General features: G+C 37.5%; 1 protein-coding gene across 2 annotated transcripts in view; it reads left to right on the top strand.

The window, feature by feature from the left end:
* Positions 1-15467, top strand: part of SMYD3 (SET and MYND domain containing 3) — a 385772-nt gene that overhangs the window by 38000 nt on the left and 332305 nt on the right. For both annotated transcript variants that reach the window (XM_059841476.1, XM_059841477.1), the window contains exons 2-4: positions 6217-6280; positions 12440-12547; positions 13647-13704. In XM_059841476.1, the coding sequence (XP_059697459.1) occupies positions 6217-6280; positions 12440-12547; positions 13647-13704 (230 nt within the window). The remainder of the gene's footprint in view (positions 1-6216; positions 6281-12439; positions 12548-13646; positions 13705-15467) is intronic.

Genomic DNA, 15467 nt, shown 5'->3' with positions numbered 1-15467 from the left:
CCAGGTATTCTTCAGAAGAAAAAGAAAACTGCATAAAAGAATGACAGGAGATATACCTAATACACAAAACCAGAGAAAAAATAAGATGCAGAAGCTCTTGTCAGCTAAAGTTGTATGACCCATACATTCGTGGAGTGTGTATTTTAAAATCAAATACAGACAGTACATAGGTTAAAAAGTATTTGTGAGGTTTGAACAGAACTGACACTCATTCTAAGCAGAAAGATCATCTTTCTCCTCTCCATTTGAATTCTGATTTTTCCTTGTAGAATATATGCAGAAATGTTTCAGGGTGTTAAGCGGATGTCTGGGTATAACAAGAATTACAGAAAATAACAGCAAGTGGGCATTCAAGTAAGGGTTACAAGTAAGATTTCGGAAACCAAGATTTAAGTTATGGGGAATCATCCTTAGTACCAAATTTTTGTTTCTGCTAGTAAGGAGTGTCCTTTAGAGTGCAAATTGTCTTAACTAACCTTTCATCAAAAGGTTAGGTGCTTTGGTTGTTCATGTGTTCTCTTTTACCTGGACAATGCAATACCACTTCTGTAGAAGGTTCAGGTATGAAGTAGATGATCATTTTATTTGGAAATACTGTAGGTGTGTTTTCCTTATATAAAAGGTCTTAGTTCTCACTTGAATAATGACTCTGATCATTGATTATTAGCTGTAGTTGCTATCTTTTAACTCTAATTCTACCTCTCAGAATGCTATTTCCCAGTGCTGCTCTTAGGTTAAAAAATATTAATTTGTATACCTAACACAATGAAGTGTGCATGTGGAGAAGATGGGAGATTTTTTTCACTACTTTTAGGAGCAGGGAATTCAAAGGCTTCTTTCCTGGTGTACTCATGTTTGCCCAGATCCAGTGTGGGACCTGAGAGCAGTGTACAGCAAAACCTTAGGGCAGAAGAGCCTGGCAGCCTTATTTCTGAGGCTGTGGGCCACGGGGCTTGTGGAAGACATCTTCTCCTCTGCCAACTCATCCTAGACTGCAGAGCAGGTCTGGGGTCCTGGCAAAGGGAGAGCCATGAGCCTGCCAGGCTGAGCCGAAACACCCAGGACACCAGAGGGGCTGGGAACCCTGCTGTGGGCACAGCTCACTGGCTGCAGAGTTGTTGCTTGCCCAGGGCTTGGATTTGGGATGTTACAGACATGTTTGTCCCAGGCTGTGCTGCCTGGCCCTCAGCACTGTTCATCCTTGTCCCCAGAGCCATCTTCCCCAGAGTGCCTGGTGCCCATGTGAGCCAGCAGTGCAGTAGCAGCTGGGGACCGACTGTGTTGCTACACCTCATTATTGGGAGAGAGGTGTGGAAAGCAAGCTGTAATTACATTTAACATAACCCCCGTGCTCTCAAATCTACCAAATGTAAGATGGCTGTTGGCTCTTCACAGCTTTATTTTTATTATTAGAAGACAGAGGCATATTAGTTAAAATGATGAATGACTTCTTTGCTTACTGTAGGTATTGATTGCTTTCACTTTGTGACAGGTCTGAAATGCACATACTTGAGAAAATCCAAGTAGACTTTATGCACTTGACAGGCTTGACTGCATTGCATAGGTCTAAGAATTTGTTCAGGAAATTAGTTCAGCTTGACACACGTTGGAAAGAGCTGCTCTTTTCATTCATGTGTACGGGGCAGGATTATTATCTGAAAAACAGTATCAACAACAAAAATGCAGGGGGGGATTTGTGTGAGATAGTCCTGTTTTCCTGCAAGATGTGGCAGAAGTGTGAATAAACTATGTGGAAAGGCATGTTGAATGCAGTCTTGTAATCAGTTCTGTTGTATCTGACACTTATCTTGTGAGTAGGGCTGAAAGTCAAGTACCTGCAATCAGCAGAGAAACGTAGATGCATTGCCATTATAAATTAAGTAGTCTAATTGTATTTAGTTGACTTTGTTGTGGTATTTGAAATTTATTAGGCCATTTCCTGGCAAGCAGAAACTATTACATGTTTTTAGTAGTGCACATATTTTTTAAGTTACACGAGTGCAGGTGGGTCTCTGATAGGACCTGCTAGTCCAGGCAAACCCTTTTTAACCTCTTCAACTTCTTAAGATTTTAATCGTGAGTTAAAAAAAAAAAGGAAAAAAAAATTTCTGAGGAGGATGTGCCCACTGGGGCAGTTTCGATTGAGCTGTCTTAGTTGTTTTTTCCCTTTCTCATAAGTTTTCTATTGTTTTCTGTCCATATAAATCTCCTGGAAATTCTTCTAGCCACCTCTGCATTTGGTGTTGCTCTTATGCCTTCTCAGTACACATTGGAAAAGCTAATTCTGAACAGAATTAACTGTTTGTAGACCATAATGATGACAAGATTTAGCAATAACCAAATTCCTTAGAGGAAAGATTCTTAACCTGACCATAATACTATGTTAGAGGTCAAGTGACAACCCCTGTTTACTTTGGGGTTTGGTTTTTGTTGTTGTTTTTTGTTTTGGCTGTTTGTTTTTGTACAGGTCAAGATGCTTGCTTTTGCTTGTTGTTTTATAAGGGGTTGTGGTCGTTTGCAAAATCTTGTTTATACTGTGTTGGAAAATGAATAATTTTTTTTTGACTGCTGAATCTTTCCTTTTTTGTTGCAGCAGAAACTTTTTTAGAGATTAAAGTATAACTGAATCCATTTAAACAAATTTTGTGCATTTTCTCATCCATTAAATTAGTCACATTGGGTGAGATGCAGTAGATACCTTTTAAGGGACCTGATACTATCTCCAGGTGAAGTTTACAGGTTATAAGAAATGCATGGGAGTATCTGACAGTGACTTTAAAATTCCTTTAATAAAGCCTATGACATGAATAAAATATTGAGAAAGACAGAAATATACCAGAGAAATTGCCTTACTTCTTAAAATGTTCTAAAATATGTAAATCCTCTATATATGAATACATGAATCTGACTATAAAGGTTATAAGAGTTAGAACTTTAGATAATGCTGTTTTACACTTAGTATGCCATGTAGCATCATCCAGAGATGGTATAAATACAAAGGAATTTTTTTTGGTCCAAGAGGGAAAAGAAGGATTTGAAGAGAAAGCAATGATTTCATTAGCAGCTTTACCATTCAGCTCTCTGAGAGGCATTCTACATCTACTTGTCATTCAAAGAAATCTCAAAGATGAATGGATAATTCATTCATTAAATGGCACCAGGAGGGAGTAGCCTTATTCAAATAATCTGACTGAAGTGTCAGTTTGACAAAAGTTCCAGTTTTGAGTGGTGCTTAGATTTGTGTGTATGTGTTTGTTACTGCAGCATCGTTAACCCCTGGGGACAAGGGATACAAAGGAAATATTAACATTATCTGAGGTTGCTGTGGGAATTTGGTGCTTTGTGGCAACACATCTGCTAGTTGTGTTACAAAAGAAAGATGGAATATGTGTTGGTGACTTGACACTAATGATTCCAGTAAATCCTGGCATCTCTTGGAAGATTATCAAGGGATATACCAAGGCCAGATATCCTTGCGGTATATTAAGGTTATTGCATCTAGTCTTCTCATGGAGGAATGTGAAAACTGTGGGAAGGACTTCTCTGATTGCTGTGGGTATTGATTCCTTTAAATTCAGCATCCAGAAAGTTTTAATTACTCTGCTTTGGAAATCTGCATCTTACCTGTTGCTGCTGGGACTGTGTGGAACTTCAGTGTGTTTGGGACTAAAATTGCACATGCTCCTTTTTCGACTCTGAACTTGTTATTGTGTTTTAGTGAATAACATGTAGAACAAACAAAGTCTGCCTTCAAAGTGTTTTTGCTTGAGCTTCTAATCTAAATTGAGAAGTGTATCCTCCTCTACCAGAATGTGGTTAAGGTTGTGTCATTGCTCAACCTTGAAGATGAAGCAGCTCTCCCCAGCTAGCAAAATGAAGATTTCACACTTGTTTCTAACTCTGAATCATCCTCAGGCATTGCACCTTAAAATCAAAAACCAATTGTACATGTAAAAGATTTTAGATTCTGTTTACAGAAATCCAACAGTTGCTAGTTTTTTCTGTCTCAAGGGCTGGCTTTTCAGGTAGGAAGATAAAGAATGCTGTAGGAAAACATCTACTTATATCTGAAATGCTTATAAATTGCTTTTCTCCTGGTAGTTAGTGTGAATACCTACAAAACATTGCGTGATAGAATAGGGGTTTTTATGCAGTACAAATGAAAATATTTTTACTTGATTTTAATGAACTGTTCATAATGCTCTTCTCAATCTTTGACTAATGCAGCTGTCTAAACTCCCCAAATGTTTATAGGAGTCCTAAGATAATGCACCAGCTCTTACTTTAAGTAATTCAAACATAGGTATTTTGCTGATATATCAAAGTTTTACTTTCTCACTTGTGGGACCTGAGGGAAAGGGGAGGTTGGGTTTTGCTAGAGGATGGATGCTCCATTTCTGGTGTCCCTACTCTTCAGTTTTGGCATCACAGCTGAAATAAGTGGGCTACATTGTTTATCCAGAAGTTCTAGATTGAAGTTTGTGGGCATGCTGGTTCTGTCTGGTTTGTATGTGGCCTTTGGGTAGATAGTGTTCTACCTTTTTGAAGTCACCTAGAGAAATTGAGATTTGGGAAAAACTGAGTGGTGTAAGTAAAAAAAGGCCACGTTGTAAAGCAGTTGGTCTGGGAATCTGACTCTGTGGTATACAGTCTCTGGATGGCTGACAACAGCAGAGGAGTTTTCTCTTGGCAGAGACAGCAGAGACAGCAAATTACATATTTTCATAGCATCAGATGGGAGTGCAAGTGAAAAGAGCACCTCTGGTACTGATGTGCAGATACCAGGGACCTTGCAAAATAAAGTCCTTCATCTGATCACTTAAATTTGCCCCTTCAGTTTGAAATGGGCTGTTATAGACAGTTATTTCCCAATTAAATTGGAAAGCTGAATTAATCTATATAATAAAATGTGAGGCAGCTAAATGTAAAACACTATAGCAACCTAAAGCTACCATTACTAAAATTACCTTTAGAAGGGGACAGTGGCATGACTGAGACCTCTTTCCTTGCCTTATAGAAGCATGGAGAAGGGGGAATAACTCCTGGTGATAGTGTGTTGGGTGTGAGCCATGTTCAGCCCTGTGCAGCACAAGGGATTAGTGGCACTGAGTGAGGTACCTGTGCTTCTTCACTAAGATCAGAGGGGTGGCCAGGAAAAATTCTGAGGGGAAGTAATAAGGGTTGTGCTCTCCACAGAGTCCAGATAATTGTTGTGTCTGTAATGTAAATTGCTCACCTTTGGTTTTAACAGCAACAAAAACCCATAGAGTTTTCCCAGCCTAATTAATGACCATAACTCTCATAAGCAACCTTGCATGTTAAGAAATGAGAATGAACACTTTGCAATGTTACTAGAATAATGCATCATGTTCAGTATCTTCTACAGGAAAATGAAAGGGAAGCCTCAAAATCTGTCTCATTTTTACTCCCCCAAAGTAAATATCTTTACTTATACATTTGAGGTACAAGAATTGCTCTGTGTGTGCTTTCACATTAAATGCTTATTTACTGTCTAAAAGTGTATAGAACTTCAGTAATGTTTTCTTAAGTCATATAGCTAAATTAAGACAGTATCAGAAAACAGTACTACAAGTCAGGAGGTGCTTTTAGCCTTTAGATTGTAGTGTATAGGTCTGGTAGTTCTCCTTCTAGTTTTCATTGGATTTTTATACTTCCCCCATGAATTTTTATTTTGTTTTCACTGTCCACTGATCAGAAGTGTTTTCTTAGAATAGAAGTTTCTGCTGGCATATCAACTTTGGACTGTGTTATAAAGATAAAATTTGGTGTCACAGCCGCAGGTTCACAGCAAGGTCTTGTTTAAGACAGATAGTGATGCTTGCTTAAGACAGGGCTCAGATAGTAAATAGATTAGCTAGCTGTATTGCACAGCTCTAATTATGATCTTATCTACAAAAACAAACTCCTCAGAGTTACAGCTACATGACAAAAAGCACATTTGATAATTTTCCTGTTGGTCCAAAATGGCCCCAGAGATGCTGAGTGACACAAGTAAAGGGTTGTGACTATAGCTTTGAACAAAACTGTACAAATTCTTCTTGCATTACAGTGCATTTTAGACTATTCTTGTTTTAAAGATTTTTTTTTTTTTTGTCACTTGGAATATTTGGAAATTGCTAGTTAGGTAAGAAGGATAAATGCAAAACTTTATCTGTATTTATAACCCTTTTTCTTTTTTTATTTTTCTCTCAACAGGAATGAAAATCTGCACAGGTGCTCTCAGTGCAAGGTTGCTAAATACTGTGGTAGATCTTGTCAGGTAAGATAAAAATAACAGCTATAAAGGGTTTAAGAAAATCGGCATTTGAAGACCTTTTTTTTACAGTCTCTGTATGTTTTGCATGTTGTCATACCTCCACCCTGTAATTTATTTGTAGTTTTGGACAGGGTGGGTAAAAATGCTGGCTTGTTTTATCTGAGTATTTTTAAAGCTAGAAATGTGAGATTCTGATAAGTACAAAAGACAAAAATAAGTTGAAATGTGTGCTGTTTGACTGTACTTGGTGAGAGGGGGAGGAATAATTCCTAAGCTTGTCTGTAGACTGGAAGCTCTAAGTCAATTCTGCAGTAAAACAATTTGTATTTCAGGAGTACTTATTATAATGGTAAATTGTATATTCCAGTTTTTTAAGAGGAAATAAGGGTCAAAAATGTGTTGAGATGAGAAGGCTTTAAAGAAAACTGCATCTCTGAGGAGTTTTTCAAGGGGAAAAGTGATGCATGGCAGGAGGACAAGGGACAACAAGCTTAAGTTGAAAGACCAGAGGTTTGCATGGGATACAAGGAAACTCTTGACAGCCAAGAGGTGGGACAGGCTGGCCAGGATGTTTGTGATCTCTGTGTTTGAGGGTTTGGAGAGCCTACTGGATAAAGCTCTGAGCTGGGTCTGACCCTAGAGCTGACCCTGCTTTGCAACTATAGCTCTCCATAGATCCATTCAGCCTGAGGTAACCTGTGATCCTATCCTATGAAATATTTCTCAAAGGTGAAAAGTTCTCAAAGGCCTAAAATCTCAAATCTCAACTTTTATATATGACTTGATATAGAGGATTGCCTTGTAGAACACTTGGAAGTTTTAAATAATGGTTCTAATGTAATGGTTCCTCATAGTTTTGCACTGTAGTTTTTTTTTTTTGGGTTGGTTTTTTTTTTTTTTTTTTTTTTTTTTTTGTTGGGAGGCTGAGGGTTGGTAGTGGTTGGTTTTTTTTGGGGGAGGATGTGTGTGCAATTTTTTTTCCTTTTCCTAAAGAGAGAAAACTGAAGAAAAGACACTACCGGTCAAAGTAGACTAGCAGTAATACTCTGTAAGTCTTCATTCCAACAATCCTGGAATGAAAGTATCATCATCATTGAATAGTTAGTGTTGGAAGGGACCTTAGAGATCATCTAGTTCCACCTTCCACTAGATCAGGTTGCTCAAAGCATTGCTCAAAGCATGCCATCCAACCTGGCATCAAACACTTCAGGGATGGAGCATCCACATCTTCTTTGGACAACCTGTTCCAGTGCCTCACCCTCACAGTAAAGAAGTTCTTCCTTGTATACTCTCAGCTTGAAGCCATCTCCTCTTGTCCTACCACTACATGCCCTTGTGAACAGTCCTTCTCCAGCTCTTTTGTAGGCACCCCTGTTCAGGTACTGGAAGGCTGCTGCAAGGTCTCTCAGCCTGTCTCCATAGGAGAGGTGCTCCAGCTCTCTGGTCAGCTTTGTAGCGCTCCTCTGGACTTGATCCATGTTCTTCTTGTGTTGTGGTCCCCAGAGCTGGAGGCAGGACTCCAGGTGGGGTCTCACCAGAGAGGAGTAGAGAGGCAGAATCCCTTTCCCTGCTTTGGATGCAGCCCAGGACACATTTGGCTCTCTGGGCTGTGAGTGCCCATTGCTGGGTCATGTTGAGCTTCTTGTCAACCAACACCCCCAAATCTTTTTCCTCAGGGCTGATCTTGTCACGCATCATGTGCTTCTAGAAACAATTCTGCTTTAATATAATCTGTAGTGTTCTCAAGATCCCACAAATCCCTCCTTTTGGGGATTAAAACATATGGAGAGGGAAAAGAGGAAGATCTGTCATTTTGATTCATTGTATGGCAAATGTGTGCAACATACATTAGGTGCTTACTGTAGCATCAATAATGATGCCCCAGGTAGATTTATTATGGGAGATCATAAGGAAAACACGGCCATTAAGACTATAAAAGACCGGAGTATTTGCAAGGTAAGTTTAAAATATCTTCTAGGAGAGACCTTCTGCTGGCAGGTCTCTAATATGAAATGAGACTGCTGACACTGACCTGCAAAAGCAAATCTGCAAGGTGTAATGCAATAACCTGTTCAACTTAGGTGTAGAGGCAATGGAGGTAGGAATTGGAGTTTCCTCTTTGAGAAGCACAACTGTCTGAACATTCTTCAAGGATTCATAAGGGGTAGCCTGAAGCCATCTTGAGTGTCTTTGCTTTGTGCTTCCAGCTCTGGGGTTTGCATGCTTGAAGCCATCCATAGTTGGGGATAGGGATTTCATCCATAGTAGGTAGGGATTTCAGTGAGACAGGCTACTGCTGCTAAAAGTAATCTGCCCTGAACACACTGTGCATTGGCAGTTACATAATTTCTTGAACTGTTTATATAAATAAATTCATATTGAATTAATGTATGTAATATCCTGTGATACTAGGTAGCAATAGAGAATAACAGGAAAAAAGAAGTTATTTTGTAGTCAAAGCAGTGAATTTATTGGGATTGATGACTTGAAACAGGTGATGCAGATCTCTGCTCTTGAGAACTGTCTTCTGATTCATATTTGTTCTAATAAGCCAGCTAAACCATTGTGCTGCTCTGGTTTTTATAGCAGCTGTTAGGAAAGCTAAACCAAATGCTTTGTGCCCTACTTAGCCTCTGTAGCTTAAGTGCAATTCATTAATATGTGCACTTCTAATTGAACTAATTGGTCAACAAATAAACAGCAGGGTATTGATGAAACTGCATTTTGCACATTTAAAAAAGTGAATATTGGCAAAACAGGACTATTTTAGTTTTATAAATACAGATAACTTTGAAGTGCGAATTATGCAGTTGAATTTGCAGTTCACACTTAGTTGCAGAATTATTTAATTATTTTTGAATGTGTGATACTGCATCTTAAAACACTTAGGCTTAAAACCTTTAATTTTTCTGGAGTTTTGTAATTAATACATTATATGAAAACAGAATTAATACAAAAAACCTGAATTTAAAAGTTGAATTCAATAGGTGTACTGGGTCTAGAATAATGGTAGATTTTGTGAAAGGAACTTCAATGTAAATACAACAGTGGATTTATATTTCAAAGTGTACTGAAAGGAGCATTTTTTTAAGCTGCAAATATTTTATAAAAATCTTCATTGTTTTAAAGTGGTACAAAAAACTATCTTCAGACTAACCTTAAGGAGAAGAAACAGTCTTTGAAATGTCTCTCTTTTTGTAACTTGCAGTGAGAATAGATATCTTTTAAGGGAATATGTATGCAGAGCCAGTAGTCCTGAAAAAAATCTAGAAACAAATCAGAATACCCATTTTTTTACAAATCTCCATAATGTCTGTTTCAAATATGTTTATGAGTGAGTTGTTCCAAATTAAAAAAAAAAAATCCCATTATTTTTTTTTTCAGGACAGTTGAAGCAAGCTTATTTAATTTAATTTAAAATATATTAGAAATGTGAAACTGGAACTTATCACAAGAGATCCTTTGGGCTGACCTTTTGCAACTGAATTCTGATTTCAGGATTTAGTACATATAGATTTTTTGCTTTTAATTTTTTTTTTTCACTCAGACTTAATTGGTTTTTGCCCCTATTTGACATTTCCCTGTTGTAGTCCTTTTTCCACTGGTTGATGCCTAGTTTCATGGACTGCCTTCCTTCAAGCAATGTTGGCTGGGTGTCTCACCAAAGGTAGAGTTATCACATCTGCCGCTCCTCATAATCACTGTTGTGATCACCCCTGGCAATGTTTATTAATGTGGTATTTCCCATGGTTGGGGACCAATGAGATAGATGATAATCTCTGAAAAATGGAAGAATAATTTAGGCAGAATTCAGAATTTGATATTGTCAAAAATCATTGAAACAATGTAATAAAATTAAAATGTCATAATTAAAAAAAGACCTTTTGTGAAATTTTTGGAAATGACAGATTATTTGCTTTTAACAGATCAAAACTTTCCAATGGAAAAATATCTTAAAATATCTTTTTTTTTAATCAGCTCTAGTCCTTAACAGATTTTTATTAGCACATTAATCTGCAGAAGGCATTAATTTTCTGTGATCTTGCATAGAAGACAAGGGAAACCTTTGTGTCATCAACATTGCTTTAGGATCTTTTGTAGATTCAGGCTCCAAAGGGAGACAGCAGTAGCATATGTCTGTGAAAGAATTGGACGTGCCTTGGCAAAATGGCTCAGCTGAAAATATGCAAGACATTGCAGGCATTTGTGAGGGGTCTTTGCCCCTGACCTGAGCCAGCAGGAGGTGATCCTGGCTTGTGCAGGGAGGTGTTGGAGTTGGTCTGGTGCTGGTTCAGCAGGCAGACTCAATCTGCCAGCAGTCAAGAGCTCTGTGCTGCACCATCTTTGTAGCCATGTGGGTGCTGACCATTTTCCCTTGGGCGAAGCCTGAGGATTTCCACTTGGGATGCATTGAGATTGAAGGAGAGACAATGCTTTGGGAGGAGACAAACAGAAAGATATTCAAATAAATAGAAACAAATAGAAAGATATTCTTTACTAAGTATAGCAAAACCTTGAGGAGGAGGGTTTTGTATTGCCCTGTAGTGTTCACTTGCCTTTCTTTGCCTCCTTCTGTTGGTGTTCATTTCTAACAGGAGAAAAAGGAATCTTTGCAAAATTGGAAGACCTTTCCTGGCATGGAGGAGAAAGGTCATACAAGGTGGCTATGTCTCTGCACTACAGTGTTTTTACTCGAGCTGGATTTAAGATATAAAACCTTGACTGAAAGCCAGGATACACAGAATTAGAAAACCCTTCCACCAGGAAATGTGATACTAACAGAAGTCCATCCAAGAAGTATTGTTAGAAACTGATTTTAAAAGTAGGTCTCTCCAGGGTCACAAATCTTTGTCTTCATATTGTCCTGTAATTTGTATCCATGTTGTATGGATAGTAAGAAGAAATATTGTTGAATTTCATTATATTATTGCAATTGGAGCTTTCCTCTCTCTCTCTGATCATTTGAGAATAAGTGACTGGCAATCCCCATTCTATTGTAGCTCCTTTTGCAGAGGAATCAGAGTGATTCCTTTTTAGCATCAGTTTTGGACAAAGTGCTTTTTCACAAAAGCACTGTGTGTTTAAACTATTCTTACCACGTGGGAATGCTCTCAAAGAAACATGGCATGTGATGCTATGTGGTCCAGAATATTTCATCTCATTAGTGCTATACTGGTTGGGTAAGTTATTAATCATTTTGATGTCACCTCTAGCATGTTTAAAATTCTGTGCAACATTTATGTAGAGGAAAAAATTTGACAGTAAAGGCTTACTCCTAGGGACATTTTTAGTTTAAGTTGGATAAAAATGCCAATATAAATATATTACACAGAACGATGTCTGGACATTTACAAGCATGACTTTGTTTTTTCTAGACAAGGATAATTCTATTCAGCACTAAATACTTAACTTTTATTTGCCAGACAGCATGTGACACTAACTGTATTTGGATTAATGCCTTCTTGGTGTCATTTTTTCTCCTTGTAGAGTTATGGGTAAAAGACATGAAATAAACAAATCTCTCATGTATCTGAAAGAAATAAGAAGTTCCATTTATTTATTACGTGTAAGCCACAGGGGAAAAGATCCTGAATTAAATATAATAAACACTACTGGTGCTGATGCCTAGTTACCTGAAACAATTCCCTCACTTAAATGCAGCTTAGGAATAGATTGTGTGATTGCCTTTGGAATCTTTGTAACTCACATGTCAGCATCTCCAGGTCTGATGTGCCCTTACCCATAGCTCTGCCATTTTATATTTTTTTTCTTTAATTGCTGAACATGTATTTAACATTAGACAATCATTTTCTCTGTGGCACTCACCTAACAGAAACTGGTTTTCTGGCTTCATGTTTTTTTCTCTTACTGCATATTTGTGAGAAAATGTCACCTTTAGAAGCCCTTGGTTCTGAGTACTTGTCATTGTACTTGCATTTTTGTTGTGCCCTGTTCTTTTAATTTGCTACATACTGTTGCTGCTTCATGCCACAACAAATGAGAATTAGTGCATATTGTTTTGAGCATGTTTGTGTGCATATATAACTATAGATAACTATATGTATATAAAATGTGTGTATATATAAAATTAGTAGGATACAGGTTATGTAAAATAAAATGCACCTGATTTTCTTTTTCTTCCTTTTTAAAATACCCTGATAGAAAGAAGCTTGGCTGGACCACAAGCAGGAATGCAAGTGTCTTAAGAGCATCGAACCAAATTTTCCTCCAGACTCTGTCAGACTTGCTGGAAGGATTGTTTTTAAACTAGTAAGTGAGGTTCTTTTAGATTGATTCAGTGCAGCAAATTCTGGTAAATACTTTCTCACTTTACATTATTAATGCAATTATGAACTACAAGGCTGAAGTGACTGGGAGTGCTGAAAAAAATTAGACTGCAAATTGCATTACAAGTTTACTGATTAATTTGCAGAAATGCTGAAAGGATCAAGAGATTCCAAACCAGACATAACTAAGCTCAAGGGACGTGTTTATTGACTTTCTTTTCCTATGGCTATGTGGTAGCATTCTAAGCTTATTCCTGCCTGGAAGCAAAACATAGGGAGACACTGTTTTCCCTTCAATAGTACTGAAGTTATCGGTGCTTTTCTGTTAACCTAATGGAAGCCTCATTAGGTGTTGTTTGAATGAGTGGTAAGGGCAGAAGCACTGGTAGCTAGCCCTTTCTTTAGAGGGCATAATGCCATGCTTCCCATGCTGGATCCTCTTAATCTCAATTACCTTTTTTAATGTTTTTCTAAACTCTCTTGGAAGTCCTGGGTGTTTGACATTCCAACAGTTTGATTGCTTTACATGACTAAATTTTCTGGTAGTTTAAGCAGCTTATAAATGTGTGGGATTGTAAGTCAAAAGGGATTTACTCATTTTTTTGCTGAACCTGCTATGATTCTGTCTGTGTTGGATAAAAGTGCAGGCCTTTGTTGTGGTCCGAGGTGATAAAATATGATTTCTCACTTATTTTAGACATTGTTGCAAAGAGTTCGTGCATGACAGTTTTTAAAGGGCAAATATGTACCTAGCAATACTGTGCATTAATTAAAGTCATATGAACTCTGAAACTAAAAACCTCATGATCTGATTTCAATTATGCTCTAAAGGGCTAAAGTAAGTTACTAAAGGTAAGCTGCCAAAGTGTTAAAAAAAAAAAATGAAATGAGTAGAAAGTCTTATAACAACAAAGAAATTTAGTTTTTTAGGATAGTTTATGCAAAATCCTGGATTTATGTTGATGCTGTTGGCCTTACCTGATTATCTTACACGTTTATCACATGGAATAATCAGTCTTGTAGAGTGTTTGCAGGATAAAAACATGCTCTGCAAGTGTTAATGATCTGTTTTTCCTCTACAGCTCAGACAATCAGTATGCCCTTCTGAGAGACTCTATTCTTTTTCCAATCTCCAGTCAAGTAAGTAATTGCCAGCTAGATTTCAGGAAATATTTACCACGTCTGCTTTATAAAAGAGCCATCTGATTTTCTTGCAGCTTGCCTTCTGAAGGTGTGCTTTGTGGAGTAACAGAATCAAAGACAAAAACCTCTGTGGGAAAGAACAGTTATTTCAAAGATAAAAGGAAAAACATGCCTGTTGTCTTGAAGCAAAACCTTCCTGATTTTTTTAAAATATTTTTATTTTTTTAGTATTTTTATTTTCACATTTTACAATGAACATCTTGCCTTCTCATTTTTTATTTACCCAATGTCTGCCTTACTACATACAGTGTCAATATTTCTACATACATACACAATAGTGCATATACGTTTACACTGAGGTTTTACTTTTTTAATACTTATGTGCTATTGCATAAAGCTTCAAAATGACCTCCAGGAATAGGAAAGAAAGGTAAATTTAAAAGGGGTATGTGTATGTGTTTCTTCTACGTGACCTTTCCATAGAGAAAAAAGATTAAATGATGCAGTTATTACTTTTGTGGCTTCACAAGTTTCAACTGCTTGGGTAGAAGAAGATGCTCATTACAATCTCTCAGCAGAGCCAGTGTTGAAATAGGAAACATTTTTTAAATGTTTTGTGGCATCTTAAAGACTTAGGAAGAAATACATCCTTGGTTCATTTTTGCATCTTGTTTAGAGGGATTTTCTGGAGAGTAATATGAATATTTTGATTACCTCAATATTTTTGAGTATTTTTCAGAGTTTTGGCTACAAACTAGCTTGATCAATGTGTATAGTTAGAAATAAAACCAGTATAAACATAAAAAATGCAACACATAGTAATAATTTTACTTTTGAACACCCTGTCATTCTGCTGCCTTGTCCCAAACTGCAAGGGCAAAAGAACTTAACAAGGCAGCAAATTAAAATGGATAGATTTCAGTTATTTAAAACAGTGATTTTCTGCAATGGATAGTCTCAATTTGTGTAAAAAAGGTTTATGGAAAACAGATGCTTCAAATTAAGTTAAAATTATGTAGACTATGGACTTTTGTGCTTCATTACACTGCTGGGATCCAAGGAAAGAGTCTTTATTATACCAATGGCTGATTCCAGAGTGGTGCAGGAGGAACTGGACTGGAAGAGTCTCCCTTTAAATATTAAATATTGATCACTTATTCAGCAGTTGTCTCTAGTGTGGGCAAAGATTGTTTTGTAACAGGTTGTTCCATACAAGCTGGTTTCTCAGTACCCTTCAGGCGATCATCTCAGCTTTCCTTGACTTGGCTGGAGACAGGGGGAATAGTGTGATAAGTTGTCTGGGGAGAAGCTTGGTGTTGAACAGGCCTGAGCTGCAATGGATAAATGGTACAAAAGTCTGTAGAGTGGCCAGAAGCTTCTGCTAAAATTCTCATTGTGAAGGAATTGGTGATATGGCCTGTGATACAGGTGGGATGACGGTCCTCTCACTGATACAGAAATAGCTGGTACATAGCCAGTTAGTTTAGGAGAAGACAAATGAGAGATCCACATGTAGTGCTTCATCTGTACTTACTCAGTCTTAATAACAATTCCTGTGGAATCTTCTTAACTGCACAGCACCAAGTGTTCAGGACATTAACACACTAGCTGAACTTGATACTTCAGGCTACAGTACAAATGGCCTGTGCATAATGTTATGTAAAGGTTTTGGCTAACTCTTTACTTGTGTTGTTTTCCTGGCTTCCTTTTTAGAGTGGATAGATGGTCTCTATGGTTTTAGAGTTAAAATATTCCAAAAG

This window comes from Haemorhous mexicanus, chromosome 3, assembly GCF_027477595.1.
Source record: "Haemorhous mexicanus isolate bHaeMex1 chromosome 3, bHaeMex1.pri, whole genome shotgun sequence".
Classification (NCBI taxonomy): domain Eukaryota; kingdom Metazoa; phylum Chordata; class Aves; order Passeriformes; family Fringillidae; genus Haemorhous; species Haemorhous mexicanus.
The sequence above is the reverse complement of the archived record's forward strand: the minus strand, read 5'-3'. Positions and strand labels throughout refer to the sequence as shown.